The following is a 25,720-nucleotide window of genomic DNA, read 5'->3' as shown; positions in this document are numbered from 1 at the left end:
GGATCCCACACTCCAGTTTCTCACATACTGACTTACACTCTTGCATGGATTATGAGATTCAATAGTATGCCATATACTACTGTACCACAGGTATATGACTGATCTGTGCTGAGTACAGACAAGGCAGACATCCACTGTGAAAGGCAGCCAAAGATCTGGCATCATCTGGAGCCCGTGGACATGCACTTTACTTTCCTCTCCCTGCACACATGGCATTGGAGACGCATGCGTATGTTACGCCAGCATGAGCAAACTATGCTTTACGTGATGGCTCTCCTTTCACTGATCTGTATTTGAAGAGCACAGAAGCTGCAATTCAAAAGCAGAATAAAGTAGCTGGTCTCATTCCATTCTGCCTTTCCCTGCATAGCTCTATGCTTTTAAAACTCCCCTTACTCTTTTAGCCTGAACTTACAGAGAACTTACAAAGAGCATTAAGCCATAATTTTGGGGTGTGATGTTTCTTTTTTTTATTCTGCTTTTTTTTTTCCTTTATAGAAACAAGGAAACAGACAAAAAAAAATGAAAGCAGTTTCATCAGCAGAGATCAGACCACTTTCTTAGGGTTACTATTAGTGGTTTAGAGAAGGATTTTCTGGATGTGGGCTTTTTTTCATATGTATTCATAAAAGCTAAGAAAAGCGAGATATGGTTATATGGTTTGGGAGACAATGACCCGCACCAAAGTGTTTTTGAAAATAGAAGTAAAATGCCATTTGACGAGTATGTATTTCGTCTCAGAGCAGTTAGATTAGAGGCTTTATGCAAACTCCAGCAAGATAACTTACAAAATCAACAAGACAAATTTAAACCTGAGGTTGAGAATATTGGCGCCTTTCCACTGGTTTTGGCTGAAGGAAGTGTTCACTTATGTACAAAAAAAAAAAAAAAGGAAAACAAGTAGTCTTCTGGGTAATGGAGAAAATATCCAAGCTACTGTCACACAAAACCAGACAGATATCAGCTATTTCTACTCAACTACATTTCTTCTAGTTCAAGACACCTGCGTCAAAACAGGTACAACTATTATGGACCTGCCCTCACAACTTTTGAGCTCAGCTCCACAGAAATGCATGATCCAGTCTTAAATAAGTGGTAGTGCTATTAAAATAAATCTTCTCATTATCACTGCCACTGCTACCACTCTTGTGTGGCTACCCTTTTTGAGTTTCCCCGTGCTCAGGGTTTTCTGGAGCAGTGTTGCCTACCAGGAAGGGAATGGTAACATGGAATGGAATGGCACCCGATGATAGCACAAACACACCTGAACAGGCTTCACTTATACAGCTAAAGGTCATGGCAGGTAACAAAGAGGCAAGAGTCCCAGAAGGCAGAGTGCACAGTTGCACAAAGCATAAAAAAAAGTGGAAAACAACATTCTCTTTTGTTCTTACTACCTTTTAGAGAGGAAATCCTTGCACTTACCCATTTCCTTATCTTCTCGAACTCTTCTCCTTTCACTTTCACATGCCTCCATCCATCTCTTCTTATCCTCCTGCTTTTTTGCGCAGAACAAATGAACCTCTTCTGTTGCTCTGTTTATTATCTTAAAAGCATTCTTGACATTAATGTTAAAGTCTTTGTCTCTGCCATCCTCAGTGTCTACAAGTTCCATCTCATCCATGTCGATACGATCCTTATAATACAAGATGTCCCTTCTCAGTAGGTCCTTCTTACAGAACACAAGTTGATGGTCAAAGAGGAAGAAAGTCCTCTGCTGGCTTTTGCCTTGCTTTGATATTTTGGTCAGTTCTCCTGAGTGGATCAGTTCCGAGCTTCTGGCTAACACATCTGGTCCCTAAGATGATACACAGTCTTCAAGTAAGTAAACATCATTTTCAGATCTTAGCATATGCCTAATCAGTCTCACTTCACTAATCAAGTCTTAACTCCATTTTATTGTATTTTAACTATCATTTCAGAAATGCCATAGAAGGTAGATAATCTCATATAGGCGAACTCAATAAAAGTAATTCTGGTCTGCTTTCTTTCAGCGTAAATTGGGAGGACACTTGTTAAAGTCACTGAAGCAGGTTCAAGTTTGATAAAACAACCACGAATCTGGATGAGATTCTACAATCCACGTATAAAAGAAAAATCCATTTTGTCATTTCCTACATGTCAGTGTCATCTCAAAGACACCTGTTTGTGTACTACCTGCTGCTCTTCCTGAGTGATAAACAAGGTAATCAATAACAAAACACTGCAACCGGACTTTCAACTGAGCAGTGACCAGCTGAAAAGTAGACACCCACCAACGACCTTCCATGCAGAAGGACAGACCTTTTAGAGGACACAAAGTACTGTACACAGTATACCTTTGATCAGGAAAGGGTATGGCACTTACCTCCCAGTCTACTATAGACACTTGCCAACGTGCAATCTTGTCTATGCTTTCCAATCTTCGTTTTCGCTCATTGATTAGGCATGCCACATTCTTCATAGCCTCATAAGCAGCTTTTATGTTGTTATAATCACTGTGAAATACAGGCATGTTTCAAAGATCACTTGTCAATGGGCATGATGCAATTAGAAGCTGTGACATGGTACTCGAATACTGTCCTGCATTTATCCTTTTACTCAGAGTACTTAAAGAAGAGACACGTGATTCTCAGCCATCCTCGACCTCTCACAACAGTCTGTACAGTGCACTGCTGCATTTTGTGCAGGAGCAAATTACTGAACTGGTGCAAGGAGGCAGAAGTAAAATAATGAATAGATATAGTGTCTCTACTGAAAAAAATGGTATAACCCAAAACTGATTTATACATTTCACCAAAGGGATTTCTTTTTGAGCACGATTTAGAGGGATTTTATTGTGAAGGTCATCCCTTTGATCAAGTTTAACAGTTGCATTTCCTTCTTTTCATTCAGAGTGGCTGGGGGAACAAATGTGAACAAGGAAAGTTATGCAGGCAGAAAAGATACCAACAGCAACCTCAAACAAGGTGAGCAAGGGACCCAACAGCCCGAGCACCAAGGAGAAGAATTAAAGTGATAAAGTGGCCCATTCTCCTGGAAGAAGTGTGCGAGAGCGAAGGCTGTCACCTTCCCCTGTCTGCTCCAGGTAGAATTCAGTCTCCTGTTCTTCCTCCTTTGCTCTGCTCCCCTCTTCTCTCCCTGAGCTCCACATATGCTTATGGCTCTCCCCAGCCAGTAGGCAGGTTTGGGTTTCCCTCTGTATAGAATCCATCCCTCTTTCACCTTCCTCACATAGTCTCTGAGAAGAAGGAAGGAAAGAGGCTTATTTCTTGCCTTACAGTCCCAGCTGCCTCCCCTCCGTTATCATTATGACTCTTGCAGAAAAGGAAGCTGGAGGTAGAGAATAGTATGAGACAGAAATAAACCCTGCCAGAACATCAGTGTCACTGTCCTATTTATCTGCTTCTGTCTCAGTTCCTATTTTCATCAGCTGCTGCTGATGGATGCATTTCTTTACACATCTGCACTCAGCTCTCCTCCCATTGTTGATAGCTTTGCAGTCCCTTTTCAACCTCAGTATGCTCAAAAAGTGAGATGAACAATAACAAGATCCTCCCCGTGTCAGGGAGACGTCCCAGGGTGACCACTGGACAGCCACAGTGCTACTCTTGTCCTTCCTTATCTCAGTTCCTTTTCCCTCTCTCAGTGTGTACATCAGCCCTCACTTGTGGCACAAAGTGTGGCCTTCATGGCAGCCTGTGCACATCTTCAGCCACTTTAAGACAACAAAAGAAAACACTACAGAAGAATAGGCTGAATGAGCTTTGCTGAGGTTCTGTGAGTGTGCGCCTGTCTGCTTGTGGGCACTTCTGGACACTGAGAGCATGGCTGTATCTATAAGCACCAGAACTGAAGCCCTGTATATCAGCAGTCAACATCTCTTCTGGTCTCTAGCAAAAATGCCCTGGTTTCTAAGTGGAGTTTTCTGAAGATTGAACAAGCACAGACTTCTGCCCACAAAACATCACCTCCGGCTGCATTTTGGACTTTGAGCACTGGGGTCACAGTGGAACATTTTTCTTGCAATTGTAAGATAAAAAGGTAGGCATTTAAAGATAAAATCTTAATTTAGTCAAAGAGGTAATCAACCTAGGAGTGTACTAGAAAGGCTAATAACCTCCAACTTCAGTTCTTACTTATCCCAGATGAAAATCTAATGTCTGGAGTTGTTTCCCAAATAGGGTAGATTTAGGCTAGATATAAGGAAAAATTATTTAACAGTGAGGGTGTTGCAGCAGTGGAACAGGTTGCTCAGAGATGTGCTGGATCCTCACCCCTACAGACTTTCCAGGTGAGGCTGGATCAGGCCATGAGCAACCTGATGGAGCTGCGGTGTCCCTGTTCATTGCAGGGAGTTGGACAAGATGGCCTTCCAATACTACAGATTCTATGATTCAATTCTATGATTCTAAGTAGTTCAGAGGAATGGAAGAAAAATCAATCGTCCCTCTAGTATCGAAGCTTTCTGGTAGATACCAAATAGAGAAGTATTTACTGTGGGTTCATGAGAAGAATTCTTTTATTAATTTATAGCTTTCCTTTTCTGAAGAGCTGTTACTTTTACAGTACTTTCCTATCCTGTTAAGATCTCTATCTAGTTCTGTATTTTTCCTCTGATTTTCATCACGTACAATACTACACTGAGTGATAAAGACTCAGCTTGTGTCTGGTGAGGAGTTCAGTTCTGAGAGAATGGGATCATTACAGCGAGCTTACAAATGAACAAAACAGTTGTTCCAGCATGTATCCAGAAAGCCCAATGATGTAGCTTAGATATAAAGCAGATTACAAAGAGTGCAAATAACAAAGATGCTCATATCAAATTTTTAATGGAACTGCTATGGAAATAGCGATCCCCAAGTATACTGTATTTATTCTGGGGCAATAAGAATTTGCCTTGAAGTTACTGGGAGACTTGGTGGAGTACAACCTACTTTTATTGGCAATTTTTATCAGAAGGCCACAGCAACAAATGCAAAAATACCCAGGAAATCCCTGAACAACATTTTGCAAATGATTTTTTATAAAATTTTGGTAATATTGTGATGGTTCCAAGGTGCCCATAAGGAGTTCCCCTCTATTGGAGTCACTGGTAGTTTTGTTCTTGATCTTGAGAACTGGTGCTTTGTCACCCAAAAGCTTTCAGTAATTAGGTTACTGTTTTAAGGTTTGGCTTTTTAATTCTCTCACCTGTGCTCCTGCGTGGTGTATTTGAGCAATTCTGCAAGCTGCAGAGGGTATTTGCAGATTTTTTGAACAGGCGTGAGAAGAAAACCATCAATGGCAATGTCAATCATCTGCTGAAGCAAGCGATAGGCCTCAAAGAAGTGACGGTATTTGCCCTGTTTCATTAGTTTGGAAAGTTCAATGCAGGCACTGGGATGATTGTTACAATATTCTGAATAAATAGCAAAGCCTTCTTGCTACAAAAAAGAAAAAGTCAAAGCATTAACTGATGTATTTGATTACAAAGGATGAAAGACATTTTTTGTAATAGCTGTTATATCTACTTATATTAATGTCATGGTTTCATGATTTTTCCGCCCTTCTAGTCACAGAACCGGGCCGAACCAGCCCGTAAACCGTTGACAATTAATTAAATCATTTTTATATTGTTTCCAAATTCAATAACAACCAGCTTTGTAATTACACATAAATCTACCTTTAACTTCCAAAGCTGTGTATGTTCCCCGTATGAACACAGAGATAAAAGCTTTCATTAAGCCAGGATGATCAAGTTCAGTACTTCAAGAAATGCTTTTGTTTGGGGAATCCTTGAAATCAGAATGCCTTGACAGCTACAGGTTTCTTATGAATTAAGACTCCTTCCCCACCACCTTCAATCCTTATTTTCTTTAGGAAGTTATTGCATGCCCAAATAAGCGATCTGAGATCATTGCAGACAGTCCAGCTCATCTGTGATCACTATGGTTTTGAAACCGTGCACAAAGACACATACTTCCTAAAGAGAAATCTGAAATATATAAATATTTTTAAATTTAATTGTAAATACTTTACATTCTAAAATGCTACCTGTTTAAAGCTCGACATTTGATAGCCACTTGTTAGTAAAGTCCGCCCTCACAGTTATCATTTTCTTATCAGATTTTTTCATTTCATAAATAAAACCAACTTCTGCAACGTACATGTTGGAGAAAGCATGACCCTATCTCACTCAGATGAGGTTCTTCTTTGTTGTACTGTTTCTCAAGATCCTTCAAAAACTTTCTTTGGAATTTGTAAATATCCTCAATATTTCCAAAAATGGTGCTTAGCTGGGCTGTGGTGAACATTCCTGTATGTTTGCGACACTGCCGAATGTAACCCTGGAAACAACAGAAACCTCGTTAGTTTGAAGATACAATAACAGTTTCTACCCTGAAAGTTTCTATCCCATTGAACTGGCAAAAATCCAATGATCGAGGGCATGTGAGTGGTTTCCCAGCCATACATACATGACTGGATAAAGAGATTGCAGATTCATGCCCAGACCAATTCTTCCAATGCAACTACTGCTTTAGCTGCTGTGCTTTTCTGTAATCCCCTGTGCCATAACAGTTCTTCTTTAAGGAACAAACACTGAAACAATTAATATACAGACAATTTCTACCAAGGCTAAAATACTGGTTCCTTTGGCAGCTGGTATAGGTAGGACCCAGTCTAAGTCAGGGAAGCAAAATTAAGGTCATATTATGATATGTTCAGAACATTCAGCTATTTGCTGAAAGTACTGGTATAGTACCAGAAAGATTGACATAAAAATACAATTACTTTTTCCTTTTTTTGTGTGTTCGCTTGCAAGAACATTACATGGGTCCAGTTCCTTTGTATCCAATGGTAAGTAGATGCAAATTCTACTCCACAGCTTTAGGTCAGTAACCAGATCTTATCAGTGCTCCCACAGCCAGGAGGTAAACATGAGGCCAGGGGCTCAAGACTCAGCTGCTGTCACTATGCAGAATTTCAGCTACCTGCTGCTCAGGCTGCGCAGGGACAGGAGTGTGCAGAACAGCAGCTGATAGCACAAATAGCAGCTGTGCTCCACTCCACTATCAGTTACGGGTGCAGATGACTCCAAAGGGCAGCTGGTATGACAGGGGCTATCTGTCAGGCTGCTCCATGTGGCCACTTCCAGGCAGGGTTCTCCCAAAAAGCTTTGGGAGCAGACAGCTGTAAAAAGCCTGCTATTGAGGTTTACCAGGAAAATGAGCTCCTGTGTAGCTCTTTAATGTGGACTGCAGGCACTTCTCAAACACAGCAAGTTTTTCTTTCTTGGCTGCACCAGTGCTAGTGATTCATTCTAGTACAGCACTGGCACATCTGGACTATTATCTGCAGCAGCTTTTCTGGCTCAGTCCTATCTGAGTGTATTTTCAGCTCATGCCTGCTTGCACCACCCTACAGATTCACTTTGAGGATAACAGACAATCTCTACCCAAAATGTTGAACATGCAGTACTGTTTCTATACTTCAAACATATGTTTGCTCTTCTGTACAAAGCTCAGAGGAATGTCATCTTATTTGAAGGAGATACGTATCAGAGAAACATGCTAGCAGACTAAAAATTAGTAAGTTGGTAAAACATGGAGAGAGCACCAGAACTCGGATAGCTTTGGCACTATGCAGCTGTGTGTACAAATTCCTCCCTCATCCTTTAGGCACTCAATCAAGCTTGCTATCAGAAGGAAACAGTATATCTAAATGACAAAACTTGCACTTAATGTTTTGTTGTTTTTTTTTAAAGCCTGCCAGTTAGCAAAAAAATTTTATGTTTTTGTCTCCCCTTACATCTTTCCTCAAAAAGGCCTGATTCACTGAAAAACAAACTGCTGTCATGTCTACTGTGTGGTCCATGAAAGAATCTAGCAATGACTGTAGGATAACAACATGGCAAATACAAAGAGAACCAGCAAACTAAGTGTAGGAAGAACATCTTGTAGGTTGCTAAGCACCCATCCAGATGTTAACCACAAACACACGTGAAAAACGGGTCAAATGCATCACAGTCCACATCAGATAAAGCAAATGTCAGTGAAAAGTATTAAGAAGCTTCATGATGGAACAAGGTCCTTCATGAAAATTTGAGAAGAAGAAAAAAACCACAGTGTTCTCAATATTTCATGGTTCAAACCAATTAGTTCTAAGACACCTTTAAAGATTTCATAGCTCTGAAGCATCCAAAAAAAGTCTCTCTGCTGGAGAAAATCTCACCCAGCAAACATTCTCTTTGCACATTACTTACAAAAGTTTAGTCTCTGAACTGTAGCAGATTCTATTAAAATCACTGTAAGTTTTCTATCTAAACCAAGTGATAAAAAGCTTTAAATAAACTGCACTTCCTCTCACTTATTATTATGGAAATAGCAGTCAGACATGCAAACTATTTTTTCCGAGTCAAAAGTGGAATGTTTTATTTCAAAAAGGAAGTGGTGCCCGGTGGCAGCCTGCAGAGAGGAAAGCCTTACAAGGGCACAACGAGGTTCTGACTGACAACCTTAGAAGCACAGTTTAGAATATTGTGACATGGGAAACCATTCCCCTTCTCAACTTAGATGGGATGCTTTGTTCCCATTAAGTCAGCAGAATGCCCTCAGCTTAAAAGCAAGTACCTCACAGATGTCCTTGAGATGCTTGATATAGACTCGTTCTGTGTTCATAATTTCCTGTATAACGTTGGTTCTCATCTGATCCTTGTTTTCAGCTATTTTCTGACGATGCTTGCTAATATCTGCATCTTGTTCTTCATCCTGGATACTATTGCAATTTTCTGGTAGTTCTTCCTGATTAACTCGCAGCTGCAGCCATAACAGAGTAAAACAGCAAACTTACAAAACATGACAAAATCATTACAAACATCTTACAAATAAGAGACAACTTGTGACAGAAATGTTCCCATCCCTTTCTTACAAGACAGCACTCCACAAAAAAAAAAATTCCCATTCTACTCACCAGATATTTAAATAATGTGTTGAGATTTTTTTTTTTAGTTGGTTAAATCCATGGCTTTCTACACCCAGCATCAGAGAGATACATGTCGTGTACCCTGTGTATTTTCCAGAATTAAGTTTATTTCTCGCCCTTACTAATAGTTAATGTGTAATTTGGGCCAAATCAGCTTATGAGTAAAAATTTCAAAAGTAAACAACTCTCTTAAACAATTCAAAATATTCTTTTCCTGCCCCAACTCCCTGTCTGGGTAGCAGTACCTCCTTCATCTGCTTTTTTCTGATTGTCCATTTTGTTTAGAGAGCTAAAGGCAGGAACTACCTCTTGCACTTAAATACAGTGCAGCCAAAGTTTCATTAAAGGCTCTCAAAAAGTAAATTAAATTAAATTACAAAACATAATTCAGTGTTGTATCATTCAAGAGTCACAATAACCTGGTTAAGTTCTGACGAGGAAATTTAGACTACAAACCAGACTCCTAAAGAAGACTGTGGTAATAAATTATGCCATTTTACCAAGAAATCCCTGCAGTATCAGAAGCCAGCAGCACACAGCACAGCTTGCCCCAGTCTCTCACAAACTGCTGTTCTCTTTGTATGCACTCCTGGCTGAGTTTTCCGCTGTCCTCATTTCTACTTGTGAAATTTCTTTGACTACAAAAGGACCATACAAAGGAAGAAGTGAGGAGCTAGAGGATCTAAGGGTATGATCCTCTACTGCATTATAATGTGGGAAGTCACTAGGTGTTACATCTCTGGTGTTTGGATGTAAAGATGCTGAAGATCTGCTCCTTCTTTTAGATTTAACGCCATGGTCAGCGTCATGTTCTACTACAAGGACCTCAAAAATGTATCAATGGTGCAAAAGCAACAGAGTTACTAACCCTGACAAAACTAGCTGGAAACCAGGCTTCTTTGTCCTCATTTCTTCCCCACCACCAGTCTTTGTTGGAAGCTTCCAGGACTCTAATGACATCTCCAGCTTTGAAGCCCAGCTCTTGATCATCCATAGTGACATGGTCCCAGAGAGCTTCTGCATACACAATGCTGCCATCGCTTATCAGCTGAGACGAGAAGAGAAAAGGGATGTGAAGGACAAAGAATAAACAATGAACTATTTATAAATTCCCAAAAAAAAAAGATCAAAACATCTCACCAGAGTGCCCAAGATTCATCCTCCTAGGGGATAAAACTAAAATTCTGGATTTTCAGAAATCTGTACATACATCCATTAGAGTAAGAACAAGCAGAGACCTACTCCAGAGCGGCTACGTAGCTAATGAGTCAGGCTCCCAGTGAAGTGTTGTCACTGTGCTCTTCCCTTGGCATCTGACCTTGCACACTGTCTGAGGCAGGATACCACTGCTGCTGGATACTTTGTTATGATGGTTACAGCCATTACACTTTTTATTAATAAGAAACCACCCACGTGTGGAAAATACGCACTCCATCGTGTTAACAATGCAAAGATTCCCCAGAATGGAATGCAACCCAGGACGTTACCTCATTAATGGCGAGCTGCTCCCCTCCAGGCTGCAGGTACCTTGGTGTGGCTTGGCAGAGCTCTTCGTAGCTGTAATCTTCCTCACTGCCGTTGTCATCCACCAGTGCTGAAGATTCAGTCCCGCCATCTGCAGCAGCTAAAACAAAAGGCAGAACAGCTGTTTGTGCAATCATTCTTACACAAGCATCTATTCCAAAAACAAACAATGCAATGCAAAAGAATTGCTTTGGAGTTGCCTCTGTTACTATGAATATAACAGTAACAATGAAAGCATAGGGTTCACCGGAAAACACTCTTCAAACATGAGTTACTTTTTACTCTTCTTTGTAATTTTCCCTTTTAGCATCTGATGAAATTGAGATATTCTCCTTCTTGTGTGCAATAAAACAGAACTACAACTTTTTTTTTTTTTTTTTTTTTTTCCCCACTAAATCCAGAAGAAATGCGAAATAATCTGACCCATAAGAAAGGTCTGGGTGCAGTTACCACCACTGCCAGTCCCTGGCTCTGTCATATCCTGACACATTCCCCAGGACACCATCGAAATGAGTGGGCAGCCCACATCTTGCAGGCAAACACAAGTCAGAAACAAGGTGAGCTTCATCGTGTCTCTACAGCCACAGAAACCAAGCACGGAAATGACTGTCTCTGTGGACACAAAAATCTCGAATTACCACATAAAACTTCACAGAATAGTTTTACTATCTGGGGCTCCATCTCTGGGTGAGAGGGCCTTGTGGCTATCATCTCTCCTTCACAAATGGAAAGGACTGGTTTTGGGACCAATAATAGTGGTTGACTCTGGTCCACATGGCTCAGGGCCAGACCCACGGCTTGGAAAGCCAGCTGCAATGCAATGTCCAAAACAGTTCTGGGGATGAGCGTGAAGCGCTCACAATCGGTGTTTCAGTGCCCAAATGCACTGTCTAGTTAGTCCTTAATTTATCTCTACAGATTTACTCTTAAGGTTGTCCCGAACTAAGAATAACCAGAAAGTCTGAAGATCACGCAGTCCTCAAAAATCCAATAAAAAATAATACCCAGAATGGGGTGCTAGTGTTGAACTCCTTTTTTCCTGTCTGCTGTGCCCCAGATAAGCAGTGCAGCAACCCAGCATCCCTCTCCCTTGCAAGGGGGAGGGATTTCTTGTCTGAATTCTTGAACCTGCTGCTCCCACTCACCCATGAGGCACAGCAGCAGACCCTGCCTTGCCACTCTGCCCTTGCTTTACCCATGTCACAAACAGACATATTATCAGTTATCTACTTTATGGTGAAGATGTCTTTAACCCCCACTTCTGGCTGCTCAGACCATTACATGCATCTTTGGTCATTTAGGTGTTGATGTACAAGAGATCAAAGTTGAGAGTCACACTGATTACATAAAAAAGAAGAGTTTTGTTTTCTTTAAAAGAGGAAAAACATGTCACGGTCCCGATGTAATGCAACACAGCTATTCTACCATGCTCTGCTACCCAATGGCACTTTAAATATGCACTCATGTTGATGGCATAATAGCAACAAACAAGGATGGGGAATTCCTTCTTAAAAAAAAAAAAAAAAAAAAAAAAAAAAAAAACAAGATTTTTTTTCCTAGGGACTCATAAATCTGAGCACTGATAAACTTCTCAAACACACCCTGTAAAACATATTACAAAATCTGCAAATAAATAATTCATGAAATCAATGTTTAGCTTATAAATCAACAACAAAAACAACACCCATATCATCGCAGTGATCCTTTATACATCTCCTCTGCAATCAGTGCTGCCTGCAGGTTTGTTCCCGTGGGGATGGCACATGAGGATGGCACACCAAGCCATCTCAATTCTTTTAGCTCCAGGTGAAAAATGACTGCAATTTTGGGGTTGATAACTGCTCATTGTTCCTCAGCAAATCAACGAGTTCACACAGTCTCTTCAGGCTATGAGCTCTCCAGGGCTGCAGCTCGAAACTTCAGGATGCTGCGGAGCGCTCCCACCTCCCAGCTGTTCGACCACCGGCGTCACCATTGGCTGCCGCGAGTGACACGGCCGTGAGCACAGCCAAGCCCCCCACCTGGCACAACCGCCTCATTCAACACCATAAAAAAAGAAGAGTGGCTACTCACTTGTGCCCATATGAAGGCTCTCCAGACTCCAAAACCGTGCCATTCCCCCGCGGGCCACCATGCTGACACCGGGGTACCTGGCCAGGGCTTGGGGAGCTGCTCGCGAAGGCCCAGCTCGGCCCCGTGCCCGCCTCGCCCCGCCGCAGGCTGCGCGGGAGGTCGGGGCTGCGCTGCCGGGGGAGGAAGTGCCAGAGCGGCGGCGGGAGGCGGCCCCGTAGCGGCGGGGAGGGCAGTGTGCCTCGCTGCGATCCCACCCCAGCGAATGCAAGGGGAGCGCTGGATGGAGCGGGGAGTTCCTTGAGTTCCAGCAGTTCTAATGTAATCAGCCCATCGCTGTTACATTACACAAGCAGAAATCAACAATGAAGGCTTTTTTTTTTTTTTTTTTTTTTTTTGGCTGCCTCACAGCGAACTGCTGTGTCATTACGCAGGGCACCAGCAGCCAAAAGGTTAAGGCTGCAGAAGACAGGGAGAAAAGGGAGGATGGAGGCATTTTCTCGCGCAAATGGCAAGCAGGGAGCGAAAACAGGGCCCCCAACAGCAGTTACTGGCTGCAGTGTCCCACCATCCTCACAGATCTCCCTCCACCTACAAGCTCCCTGGGCACTACCTGGGGCCCGCTCACCCCACGAGGTGCTCTCACAGAAATCCAGTCTGCCCCACTCCTTTCTGAACTGCCAAACTTCCCAGTCACCTCTTGCTGCGAGGAGACTTGGTGGATTGCAGTAAGCTACTCTGTATTGCAAGATGCCGACATCTACCTGCACATTCTTCTCACAACTGGTAAAAACACAACTGCAAAGACAGAAACCAGCTAGGGAAACATTCAGGTACATCACTGTGCTAGTGAAGGCTTCTCACTTTACAGCAGCAGAAAGCAAGCTCTCTGCCATGTCAAAACCCTTCTTGCTGAACTGCCAAAGGGAAACCAGATCAGACACCACACCATTCTTACAGAAGAGAGATTAGAAATCATCTCTGGAAACCAGTCATCCGATTTGACTCTTGCAGAGTGGCACAGAAGTGCGTGTTTGCCTGGTGACTCATCAGCACTCCATGGGCTGCTGCCAGGAGGAGTTTGCCCTCCTCCCCTGCACAGTTCCCAGCTGCGTGGCCATGAACACAGCTGCCACCAAAGCTCTTCTCTGGGTGAGCTTCTGGTGGGCTCATATCCTCACAGATCAGTTGAAAGGACAGGCGAGGGCCGTCCTTGCAGTGGCAGACCAGTTAGTGTGTCCTCACACACTGCTCACCAACAACACTGAAAATGCTGCATAGAGCACAAATGCTGCACCAGCAAAAGCTGGTTTGCCACCTCAGGAAAATCTTGTTGTAGGTACCCTCCTATGTTTGCTCCCAGCTCAGTGGTTTGATGTTACCAAAGCATGGGAAGTTTGAACCCTAATTTTTGGTTGCCTTAAACAATTTGAACAGACAGTAGGAAGTACAGAACATATAATAAATCCAACTTCTTCCTTTTCTCAATATTCTATTGAGGTTTTGTATAAGAAAATGAAGCAGAACAGAAGTGCACCCAGCCCACTGTTCTCTGACAGCAGCAGGCAGCAGATGCCTAGGGAGGAACATAAAACCAGATGAGGCATGTAATGGTGCTTTCTAATGTACTTCCCCACATCCCAGCTATCTGCAGATCAGATTCCTCCTGGGGCAGATGTGGTATCTCAGTGTTTAATGAGCCGGTATTTTCAAATCACTTTCTGAATTTCTGTCAGCTTTTGGGATCTGACATATCATATGCAGCAATTAATTTCATAGTTTAATTTTACAGAATATGAAAACTGTCTTTTGTTTTGAACTTAACTACCTGAGACTTTCATTTAGTTCTTACATCATTAGAAAAAATAAAAATTCATTTTTCCCATGCTAATCAGTGTAAGGACATTTATTCTCCTGTTCTTTTTTCCAAGCTGAAGAGTCCAAGCCTAGTTAATCACTTTGCATGGAGGCAGTGAATGGATTTTCCTGTCCTTTTTGCCTTTCTTTCTATTGTCCCTTGTAAGAAATGCCTTTTGAGGTGGAGAGGAGCAGGCAGATGGCCTCCACATGCCACCCCAGTGGCACAATCAGGCTTTCTGTTTTGTTCTCCATTCCCTTCCTACAAATTCCCGCCCTTCTATTTACTGTTTTGACGGTTACTATGCACCGAACTGACATTTTCTTTATCTGTAGAATCACAAGGCAATTGCCTTCAGAAAGTTCAAAGTCCACTCCTCAGTAAGCTGGGCTTGTTTTCCTTCATGCGCACTACCTTGCTTTTATCAACATCAAATTCCACCTTCTGACAGTGAAATGTGCTGTGTATCCCTGCCATGAAATCCTTCTTCTACTCTGTTCAAGCAGCTTGTGTTTTCACTGCCATGAATAATGCAGCCCACATGCAAAAACAGTAAATTCATCCCAGACCTCCCTTTCCACATTATCTGTGAAGACACCAAACACAGAAGACTGGTGTGATCCTTCACATGTCCACTCATGATCTCTCCCCTTAAGAACACCAATCACTTTCCTCCTCTCTCAGTGCTTCATCACTCAGTAATGCATAGGAAGACCTTCCCTCCCATCTCCTCTACAAAATGCACATTGACTCTTCTTCATAAGAGTCCACCATTCTGTTGCTGTTACTCTCTATTATAGTTTCAAAGTACCATGTACAATATTTATATATTCTATGTACTGTTATGTCAGATTCACAAGTCTACTGCTCATTGGATCACTCTGGGTGCTTTTTTACCAATGGGTGTATCATCGCTGCCATCATCTAAATTTGGCCCATGAACTACCCCCCGAATTCTCTTTCCTCCAGTCAGGGTCAACCAACTCAGTTGCAGATATCCATAGAGTAAGATGACACATACCCTCAAAGAGCTGATATTTTATTCTCCACACACCTGAGGAATGACTCAATAATTGTTTGCCTTCCTGTAGGTTTCCTGCTTAGCTGCACTAAGAAGTTATTTACAGTGCACCTAAAATGTAGCACTGTTCCCCAATTATAATGCTTACAACACACAGAAGCAATTTAAGTGGTGGTGAGGCACAGGCACAGGCTGCCCAGAGAAGCTGTGGATGCCCCATCCCTGGAGACGTTCAAGGCCAGGCTCAGTGAGTTCCTGGGCAGTCTGACCTAGAAGCTGGCAACTCTGCCCATGGTGGTGGGTTGGAATGAGATGATCTTTGAGGTCCCTTCCAACCCAAGCCATTCTACAATTCTACGATACTATAAGTCTCTTTTTATGACTGTGTTTGCTGCCATCGACACTTCTCTGATTTGCTTAGTTCATCACACTTATTATCATTTGCATGATCTCAGGTGGTTCATAATTTAATCTTGTTATGATGCTTTTCCTATTTTGGCATGGCAATACTAAACCATGGTCCTGTGACACTTGCTGGTGCGCTAAATTTGTTAGTTTTAATTTAACTGGTACAACTTCCAGCCCTGTATGTTTGCACAACGCATGTGCTGGTTACGCTCTGCTAGCTATCTTCCTTCGACCACATTTATTATATACCCATATGCCATGTAGCTTATTTAAAAATACGTGTATTTCTCCATCTCACTTTTAAATGTTCACTACAAGTGGCGGGGTTTCCTGTTTTTCTGAATTCTTTTTAAGCAACATTTGTCCAACAGTTCCTATTTTGCAGTAGAGTTTTGCCATCTTCTGCCCCATCCGTCATTTCAGGATCACTTAAATTGCTTGTAAAGGATGTGTTGTCCCATAATGTGTATTAGTTCATCTTGCCAGCTTTCCCCTAATTCTTTGTTTGGAAACTACTCTATAATCTCTTGATTTGCGTGTCACTGGCCTGCTTTTCTTTTGCTTCAGAAAACAAAGGATCTTTTCATTTCAAATATTCCTCTGTTCATAAATAATCCACATCTCCTTTTTTTATACCATTTTTCTGCAAGAAGGTGCCTGAAATTACAAAGACCTCTCTGTCTGACACTGAGCACATTATTTGGCAGCATTTCAGATAATTTTACCACTGAGCTCCTCGTCTCCTAGTTTTCACCTGACAGCTTCAGTCTGTTTCCTGTCCACTGCCATTCCCATGGCACCTACCTGCCCCACAGCAGGGAAGGGGATTTCATGATGCTCCTTAACCTCCCGTTCCTGTCTTTCTGCCTCTCTGAGCTTTTCAGAATGCAGCAGCCACCAAGGAGCAGCTTGCAAGATCAGACATGTTCCACCCTCCTGCTGACAGTGACATACATGCCACCAGTGCAGCAACCTGGCAATATGCATTTCCTGCTTTCTCACCTACTTACGTTCCCACACTTTTTGGGAGCAGGATAGCAAGGACATAGTAGTAACCTGCAAACTGTTTTCTCTCGAGGAGTGATTAATAACATTGGCTTATTCATTTCCATGACCAATAACTCACTTGGGGTGGCTTTTTATCTGAATGGTGATAGGGATAGAGAACCTGAAAACCTCCTCTCCTAGTCTGCTTGTGCCTCAGCTGCACTCTGCACAGGCTGCACACCTGCTCAAACCCAGCCCTGATGAACTGTGAAAACCCTGACTGAGCTGTGAAAACCTTGATGGTAGCTGAATGGTAGTGTGGGCAAATAAAAGGATGCATTAATCTCAATAGCAAGATCTACATTTCAACTCAGCATCTAAACTCCCATTACAATCAACATGAATTGAACAAGCTGAGAGAGGAATTCAGTCCACTCTAAGGATATTCCTTATCAAATCTGCTCTGGGGGAAATTACTAAGGGCTCCCATCAGTTGCTTTAACATAGGTACTTAGCACCATTTCAAGTATTTTGGATATCCAACTGGCCTCTGGCTGCCACTCATGAAAGGAATAGGTTGCCCATAGGTTCTTGGTCTCAACTGCCAGTCCCATGCGTATATTCAGGTATCCCTGTACTGGACACCTGGGGTGGACAACTGAATCAAGCCCCAGACCACCACTGCCTGTGATGGGTGTTTGAAACTGTTACGCTCATGGAGATAGTCACATTTGGACTAAATTGAGGGGACTTAAACGTGAGCTGAATCCCACTCCACCTACTCAGAGCTGAGGCTATCTAGAGGGGTTCACAAATGAATTCAGCCAAATTCAAGCCCACAGGATATAAAAAAGACAGAATTTCTGAGATGTTAATAATAATTTCTTCTGTTGTGATAATTAGGTAACTTCATTCATATTAACTTAAAATTGTAATGCTATAAGCAGAGGAGTAGTAATAACAGCCACAAGGGAAGTTTCCCTTTCGTCTTGGCTGTTTCTGTCTCCTACAGCATGAAGATTTACTGTCTGGTAACTGCTGATTTTCTAAAAATTTAAATCTTCAATTCTATCTCCCACTGCTACAAAAGTAGCCATGCAATATATTGGGCTTTAACAAGTCAGTAAAATAAGATACCGCTGGTTTTCAAGGCTTGGGTCTAGAATTTCTGTCTATAATAAAGGGCTTTTGTGTTATCAAATTTCACTGTACATGAGCAAACAAAAAACTCTCACATGTTCAAAGACAAGGAAATGCCTTGTGAATTTAAGAGAAAAAGGAAAGAGACCAGAATGTGTGACACTGGTCACTTCATCATTTTCTACTGGACCTACTTAGAATATCTGTGCAACAGCCCTTTAATTACAAAGCCATTTGCTTTCCCACTTGCCTTCAGGGCTTTCATTAAAGAAGTTTTTCCTGTTCAATTCTATGTTTATTATAACAAGTCATAAAAGTCCCATCTAGTATAATCAATATTGCTCCACTGTCTTGAAAACTCGCAGAAATCTTGCTTTGAGCACTCATCATCCTGATGCTTATATTAAGGAGAACAGCTATTCTAAAGCTAAATACCTGAAAATACACTACACTCAGGCAGTTGTCTAGGGTAACTAATGTCATTTCATGTGATTAACAAATACAAAATGGAATGGATAACTCAAAATTAAAAAAAAACCAATTTATTCTCTGTGATACTTAATTTCTTTTTTTCTAAACAAAAATGTTAATTTGTGGACAGTCTTTGGAATCACAGACCAAAATACCACATGGTTGCAACAAGGACTGCAAAAGGAGATGCAGTTCAGCTGTATGTCCAGTCTGAATCATTAAGTAAGCTGAGATACTCACAGCAATGACACACCCCACACATGGGTTTTACAGTAGTTCCCAATGTTTTCCTATAATAAAAATGGAAACACTAATATCGTATATATAACATATCTCTTCGCCATAGGAAGCAAGTTTAAACTCTTTTTCTTGGAGAGCACCTTCTGCAGAAAACTGCCCAATATTTAGGAAGGAAAAATGCAGTTTAAAATGTTCTATAAATTGATTTGTACCTGACAGATTTTTGAGCAGAATTTGGATATTACTCAACACAAATTTAACTTAGAATCATATAAACCAAGTACTGACTATTAAAGATAAGTGTAATTTTGCCAAAGAAACATTGAAAAATGCTTTTTATTAGATTTCCTGCTTCGAATCATAGAATTATAGAACCACCAAGGTTGGAAAAGACCTCCAAGATCATCTAGTTCAACCGTTCTAGTTCACCAATGTTTCCCCACTAAACCATGCCCCACTAAACCATGCCCCTTCAAGAAATCTAAATGTTTCTTGAATGCCTCCAGGGATGACCTGACCACCTCCCTGGGCAACCCATTCTGTTACCTGACCGCTCTTTCAAAGAAGAAATTTTAACTATAATCCAACCTGAACCTCCCCTGGTGCAACTCGAGGCCATTCGTTCTCATCCTATCGCTAGTTATGCTGGAGAAGAGGCTGACCCACACCTTGCCACAACCTCCTTTCACGTAGTTGCAGAGAGTGATAAGGTCTTCCCTGAAACTATTCTTTTTCAGACTAAAAAATCTCAATTCCCCTAGTTGCTCCTCATAGATTTGTGCTCCAGACCCCTCACAGCTTCAGTGCTCAACTCTGGACACATTCCAAGGTCTCAATGTCTTTCCTGCAGCGAGAGGCCCAAAACTGAACACAGTACTCGAGGTGTGGTGTCACCAGTGCTGAGTACAGAGGGACGATCACCTCCCTGCTCCTACTGGCTGTACTATTGCTGATACAAGTCAGGGTGCCATTGGCCTTCTTGGGCACACTGCTGGCTCATGTTCAGCCAAGCACGGACCAACACCCCCAGGTCCATTTCCTCTATGCAGTCTTCCAGCCACTCTGCCTCAAGCCTGTAGCATTGCCTGGGGTTTTTGTGGCTAAAGTGCAGGACCTGGCACTTGGTCTTGCTGAACTTGTTGTAGTCATAGCAGGCCCTATTCAGACATCTTTACTGATTCTATGCGCAAGGAGGCAGAGTGAAGGCTCCCAGCAGAACTTTGTGCCAGTGAAGGCTCTGAAGTGAACATTTTGCTTATTTCCAAACCTCATCAATAAAACACAACTGTTCAGATTATGCTCACCGTGAAGGAACACAATTGGCACTAACACAAAATCTTCTCATCTGCCAAGAAATGTTCCACCAAATATGACTTTATACTACCTACAATAATACTGCATGCTAACAGGAAAGAATTACAGAAAAAAAAATACACAGATGTGTCAGAGGCTGATAAAGAGTAGTGCTTCCAAAAAGGCAATCTTTTTGGAATCTACTCATCATTGACCAGAAATCTAGCTGGGCTACTTGCACCCCTGAGGTAAGCAAATGCAACTGCAAACACTTCTCAGAAACAAGTTATTCAATTATTTAACACTTTTCTACCTAGGAAGTGAAGCTGAATGCATAACAAAGAAAATTTTAAATAGATGTGGTTGGTTTGCATGTGAACTCAAGCATGTTATAACTTATTTCCTTCATACTTCAGTTTTAGCTGTGGGTAAATATGTGAACACAAAGTGGAAAATACAGGAGCACAAGTGGCACAAAAGAGTAAACCAGAGCAAAGAGGAGGTGTGAAGAACAAGGTTTGCTCAAGCACCGCAGGACAAGCTACTGATGAGAAAGTTATAAAATTAAGCTAACCGTGCACAGCTTTGTCGCTGAGTTTGTTTGCACCATTTCCTATTTCACACTGAGCTATGTGATAGCCAAACTGGGGCAAAAAGCTGAGACTCAGAGCTAAAAGAACTTGCACTTCTCACCATTAGATGTTCTCATCTGCCGCCGTCGCCCAACGCGGTCCAGGCCAATGGGAGTGCTCTGTGAAAAGGTGAGGGGCCGGAACCTGGCAGAGACGGCTTTGTAGGGGGGCACCTGGTGTGCGGGGACGGGTGGCCGCGTGGTGGGCTGCAGGGAAAACATGAAAATCAGTGTTAGTAACCAACTTACTCATCGGTCTGCTGAGTACAACATGGTGTGAAGGATGGTTCCTGCTGGTAGTCCAGCTGATTATAGAGGCAGCAAACACGCCCATCACACAACCTCAGGTTTCTTAAACACTATTCAGCATATCACATTCTGTAATGTTATAGTTCTCTGTTACATTAAAACTCCACAGTTTTCTCTTACAATCAGGCACACAATGTAACTTTCATCTTGTGATACTCCATACCTAAATGCTCTGGAATCTAACTGATTTCAGGCTAACTTTGTAAATACCCATCTGAATACTCTAAGAATGACCAACACTGCTACAGCTGGAAGTTGCGTACATTTCCTAGGCTACTTTTTTTCTTCATGTAAGTAAAATAGATTTCTTTTGTAAGACTAAGATGATTTCTTTTGTAAAACTAAGATGATGGTCTAAATGATCCCCTGGCTCTGAAGATCCCAGGACTCACATTAAAAAGAGATAACATTTAGCTTACTTTTAAGCTTATGTAGAAGACATTTTCTTTATTCAAATAATTCATTTGCTTCGTTATGATTAGAGAACCCACCTATTTGCAAATTGAGTCTAACTTTATGTTATCCCTGAACAACTTCACATCAACCAGCTTGAATGACCTGGCATAAGCTCTCCACGTTAGACAGCAAAATCTCATCATGCAAACTTCAAAGAAAGACATATTTAATCTTCTCTTATCTTTCAGTGGTTATTGTTCATAGGCCCTTTCATTAAATAATTTGAAACATCAGGGCTTTTCTTATGGTCTATTCTGTTGACACTTCCTTAGGAAATCAATGATTTAGTATTGTTTGAAAACTGTATCTCACACCTAAGCTGCCAGACTAAAGAACAATTAACATTACGTTCCTAAAATATTCTTTGAGTTTTCAAAGCTTTTAAGAAAAATATCAGCAAGGTAAAGATCAGTCTTTGAAAGTCCCATGTAAAATCCATCTACACATGTATTCCTCATTCATTAGCCCTTTTTTCTAACATTTCAGCTACAAATGTACAAATGTAAGGACTGTCAAAAAGTCCAGTGTGCATTTAGTACAGTTTAACTGCGACCTTGTCTTCAACTTCATTTCCTCAGTACCTTAGCAATGTCTCAGGATCATAGGATAATAAACTAAACAATAATAAAGAGTAAGTCAGATCTGTTGCATCAAATAGCTAACAGAACTAATGTCAGTCACTATACACAAGTATTCGGCCAATTAAACAACAAAGTTATTTATTTACAGGCAATTAATATTTTTTATCTAAGGCATTAATCCAGATTCCTTCCCTCCCTAGTGCTGTTATTCTGTGGTAAACCTGTGAAAGCCATCATTTGGCTTAAAAATGTGCCCTTCTTGGGAATGCTCCATACTTTTGGTTTTGGCCACAGTTCTGTGGTCCCAGCAATGTGCTCACTGAAGCACAGCCCTTGCAGTAGCATCCGAGCAAAGAAAGAGTCAACTCAAACAGTTGCCCTGATGGATAGTCCTTCGCTAATAAACTGAGCAAGGTGGGAGCAAGGCTTGAAGAAATACCCATTTGTCTTCAGCAGTAAATGAAGGGGTTGGAATGTTCAATGAGTTCCATAATAAGCAAGAATTATTTGGGTTGTTTTAAAGACAGTATGTTGCAATACTTAATATCCCTCGAAATACATGTATCTGTGGGTAAAATGGCTGGACCAGGCTCTGGGCAATCTGATCTAGCTGTGGATGTTCCTGTTCATTGCAGAGGAGTTGGACTAGATGACCTTTAAGTGTCCCTTCCTACTCTACGGATTCTATGATTCTATGGCCAAAAATTTATAATAAGAGCTTTCCTCTTTTAAGTACTGATAAAAGTAATTTAAAAAATATCTCAGTTACATGGCCTTTGACTGAGGAAAACCTCCATTGGCTTCAGCCAGTTTTGCTGGTACAAATTTCAGGATCCATCGTTTCATCAAGAAAATATAAAGAAAAAACATGCAATATGACAATTCATATTAAAAACTGCTTTTCACGGAAGACTGAAAATCCAGTACTAACATTATTTCAGCAGTTAGTTTCAATCAGGGGTCTAGCATAACCATAAATAATATTGCATTGGTCTTTCCAGAAAAAGTAGTATGAGAAAGGTTAAGAGGATTCCAGATAATATTACTAACCACTGGAATCACATTTTTTTATTTATTTTATTACTTACTAATAATAAATTTGTGTTTTATTAACTTGGCAGCTCCTTCAGGAAGGAGTCCTACAGCTTTTCTAGAATGTGGAGGACAGCTTACCACTGCAGCATGACCAAAGCCCTGGAGACTGAAGCTCTTTAAACACCTACAAAACAGGGCCATCACTATGAACAGAACAGCAAGTTCCTTTACGCATCATACCTTTTCAAGACTTCCTCCGGGAAAAAAGGAGCTATTTTTGTATTTCAGATGTTTTTTTATTTCTCAGTCTCTAACCTAAGCCAGTGTAGAAAGCAAGTACATATACAGGTATCCGTCAAGCACTAACTGAACTACTTGCTATTTCCTTATGGGCTTCCTATATTCCATCATGTCAATTTAGAACTACACAGGCAGGCATTTTTTCATACTGTCAGAATTCTTAACTCTTTATTTCAATAGCTTCTTAAACCATTTCTAAACCATTTAAGCAATTTTCTTAAGTGACTTCCTTATTAGTTTTAAGTACCCTTAGTACACCAATCCCAAGATTTTGAACACCACAACAATCGCTGCAGGTTTGAACAGATCTGCTTTTGGAGATTTTGAAACGACTGACAAACAATATGTTATTATCATATGTTTGTACTCCTCTGTTCCTCAGAGTCTGCACCCTGTGAGGTAACTAAATACAGAGCTGTATTACACACGAATGAGCTCTTACACACCCATATGGGAAGTAAAATCACTCCAAGAATGAAACAAAGCTAATTTACAATACAAAAAAGATATCCCAAAGACAGTATCAGTTTTATTCCATGCTGTTTTGTTTTTTAACAACAAGACAAAGTAATTAGTGACAAGGAAAGCAGAAATTTGAGTATATGCTGTCAGCTTGACAAAAGGGAAGGAAGAAAAGGAAGCATCCATTCTATTTTCTAGGCTGAAGATAAAGACAAGGAAGTGAAAGGGTCTTATGCAGTTTGGAGAGAGCGCATCTCTATCTTACTTGTGTCAGCAGACCTTCAATTTCTTCTGCTGGACCGCTTCCATAGAAATTGACCCCACCTATTACAGAGATGGGTCTTCTTTTTCGCCCTCTGGAGTAGCCTACTGTATTGCTTTGGATCACAGACCCAACAGAAGCCAGTCCTGGCTGATTTTGTCCATCCGTGTAGTCTGTCTTCTGTGACTCCACAGCAACTGCATCTTCAGGTATAGAGATACTTCTGATTGACATTTGGCCATAGTCTGAGAGTGGTCTGGGCCGAGACCTTTTTCCAGAGCCCCATCTCCTGGGCGTGACCCTTTGCGTGTCTGTCTTTTCTTCATCCTGGGGTGGGGACTTCTTCCAATGGTCATCAGAAACAACCTTTTTAAATGTGAACAAGTCAAATAAGCTACAGAATTTTGTGATACTTAAATCAATTGCGAGTATTTCACATGGCAGATCAACTTAACATTGCTAAAAAGAAATTGTTACCATAAATACAATAAATTACAGCTGACAATTCAGGAAGACAGTAACTTTGCAAAGGAAAGATTTCACAAGCTGTTTGTGCTGTGTAAAGTTAACACTACGTTGGCAGCACCTCCTAGGCAAGTAACATCACTGATACCATTAGTAACTCACCTGTGACCTTTGCAGTGTCTAAGGCACTTATGACACTATCGTGAATACTGCATTCACTTAGTCCTGTCTTATGGCACTTGTAGAACTTCATATACGTAAGAAACGATAAACATAGCATTTGTTAAAAAGATAAATAAATAAACACACATATTTTCCTCTGCTTTACCTCCACCCAGTGTTGGAAACAAGCTGTGAGTCTCAGAGTGAAGGCTTTGCTGCTGCCAGGTTACTGTATGTGAAACCAACATGGGCGGTCACATTCCTCCTACTACCCTTCCCACACTCTTTCTAGTGTCACATTTACAGATTGTGTGGCTGTGTGCAAATTGGTTTAGTGAGATGATTCATTTTGCAAGGGAGAAATTACTTATCATGTCAGAGCAGAAAGAGTGATACAACACTATAATATAAATATAGGAAAATTAATCTTTCCAGAAAGAAAGCTAAGAAAACATAAATGTCATTTGTATTTAGCAGCCCATTTGCCCCATTGAGGCTAATGCCCATAGGTGACACATTTGTACTAGTACTGCAAGTTTGGTTTAAAACAGCCTTGACTGAAATACTTATCAGTGACAACATTTTGAAGGACTTCAGTCCACATGAAGTAAAGCTGCTGTGAACTTCTCAATTTGAACTTCTGAAGTTTTTGAGAAGAAAATATTGCACATAAAAATTTATATTCACTTTTGCCTTAAATTTCCAAATTCTCAGTGTTTCCTTAGCCTTTCGTGGCTCATCTATACAGAATGGAAAAAAAAAAATAGAGAGAGGGAGACAGATGTTTCTGGGTTGGATTTTCATGACTGCTGGCTGGAGCAAGTGACAAACTCCAATTCACTGTGAGCAGGTGAACCCTGCTGTCATTTTTTATGAATTACGAACTAATTCTGATCTTTTTGTAATAAAAATCAGTCAACTTCCTTATCAAGAATCTTTACACTGCCCAAGTGCATTCCTGACAGCATTCAAAGCTAAAAAATACTCCAAAAAGAGAAGCTACATTTTGATTGTCCGTGGCTACCATTTGTTTCTATTTTAGATGAGATGAAGGCATTTCAGGTACTGCATGTTCAAAGCAACCATTAGCCTAGAACCACTG

At 41.2% G+C, this 25,720-nt stretch overlaps 1 protein-coding gene across 1 annotated transcript in view; it reads right to left on the bottom strand.

Moving 5' to 3' along the window:
* The window catches only part of SPATA13 (spermatogenesis associated 13), a gene marked incomplete at its 5' end in the record, with an annotated part of 73,137 nt that overhangs the window by 5,658 nt on the left and 41,759 nt on the right, over positions 1–25,720 (bottom strand). The window contains 9 exon segments of the mRNA XM_085230878.1: positions 1,426–1,798; positions 2,348–2,477; positions 5,173–5,405; positions 6,129–6,308; positions 8,592–8,777; positions 9,812–9,991; positions 10,431–10,567; positions 20,649–20,793; positions 23,995–24,357. Of these exon segments, the coding sequence (XP_085087004.1) occupies positions 1,426–1,798; positions 2,348–2,477; positions 5,173–5,405; positions 6,129–6,308; positions 8,592–8,777; positions 9,812–9,991; positions 10,431–10,567; positions 20,649–20,793; positions 23,995–24,357 (1,927 nt within the window).

Source organism: Meleagris gallopavo, chromosome 1, assembly GCF_905368555.1.
Source record: "Meleagris gallopavo chromosome 1, MGAL_WU_HG_1.1, whole genome shotgun sequence".
Lineage (NCBI taxonomy): Eukaryota > Metazoa > Chordata > Aves > Galliformes > Phasianidae > Meleagris > Meleagris gallopavo.
This window is presented reverse-complemented; position numbering and strand designations above follow the sequence as displayed.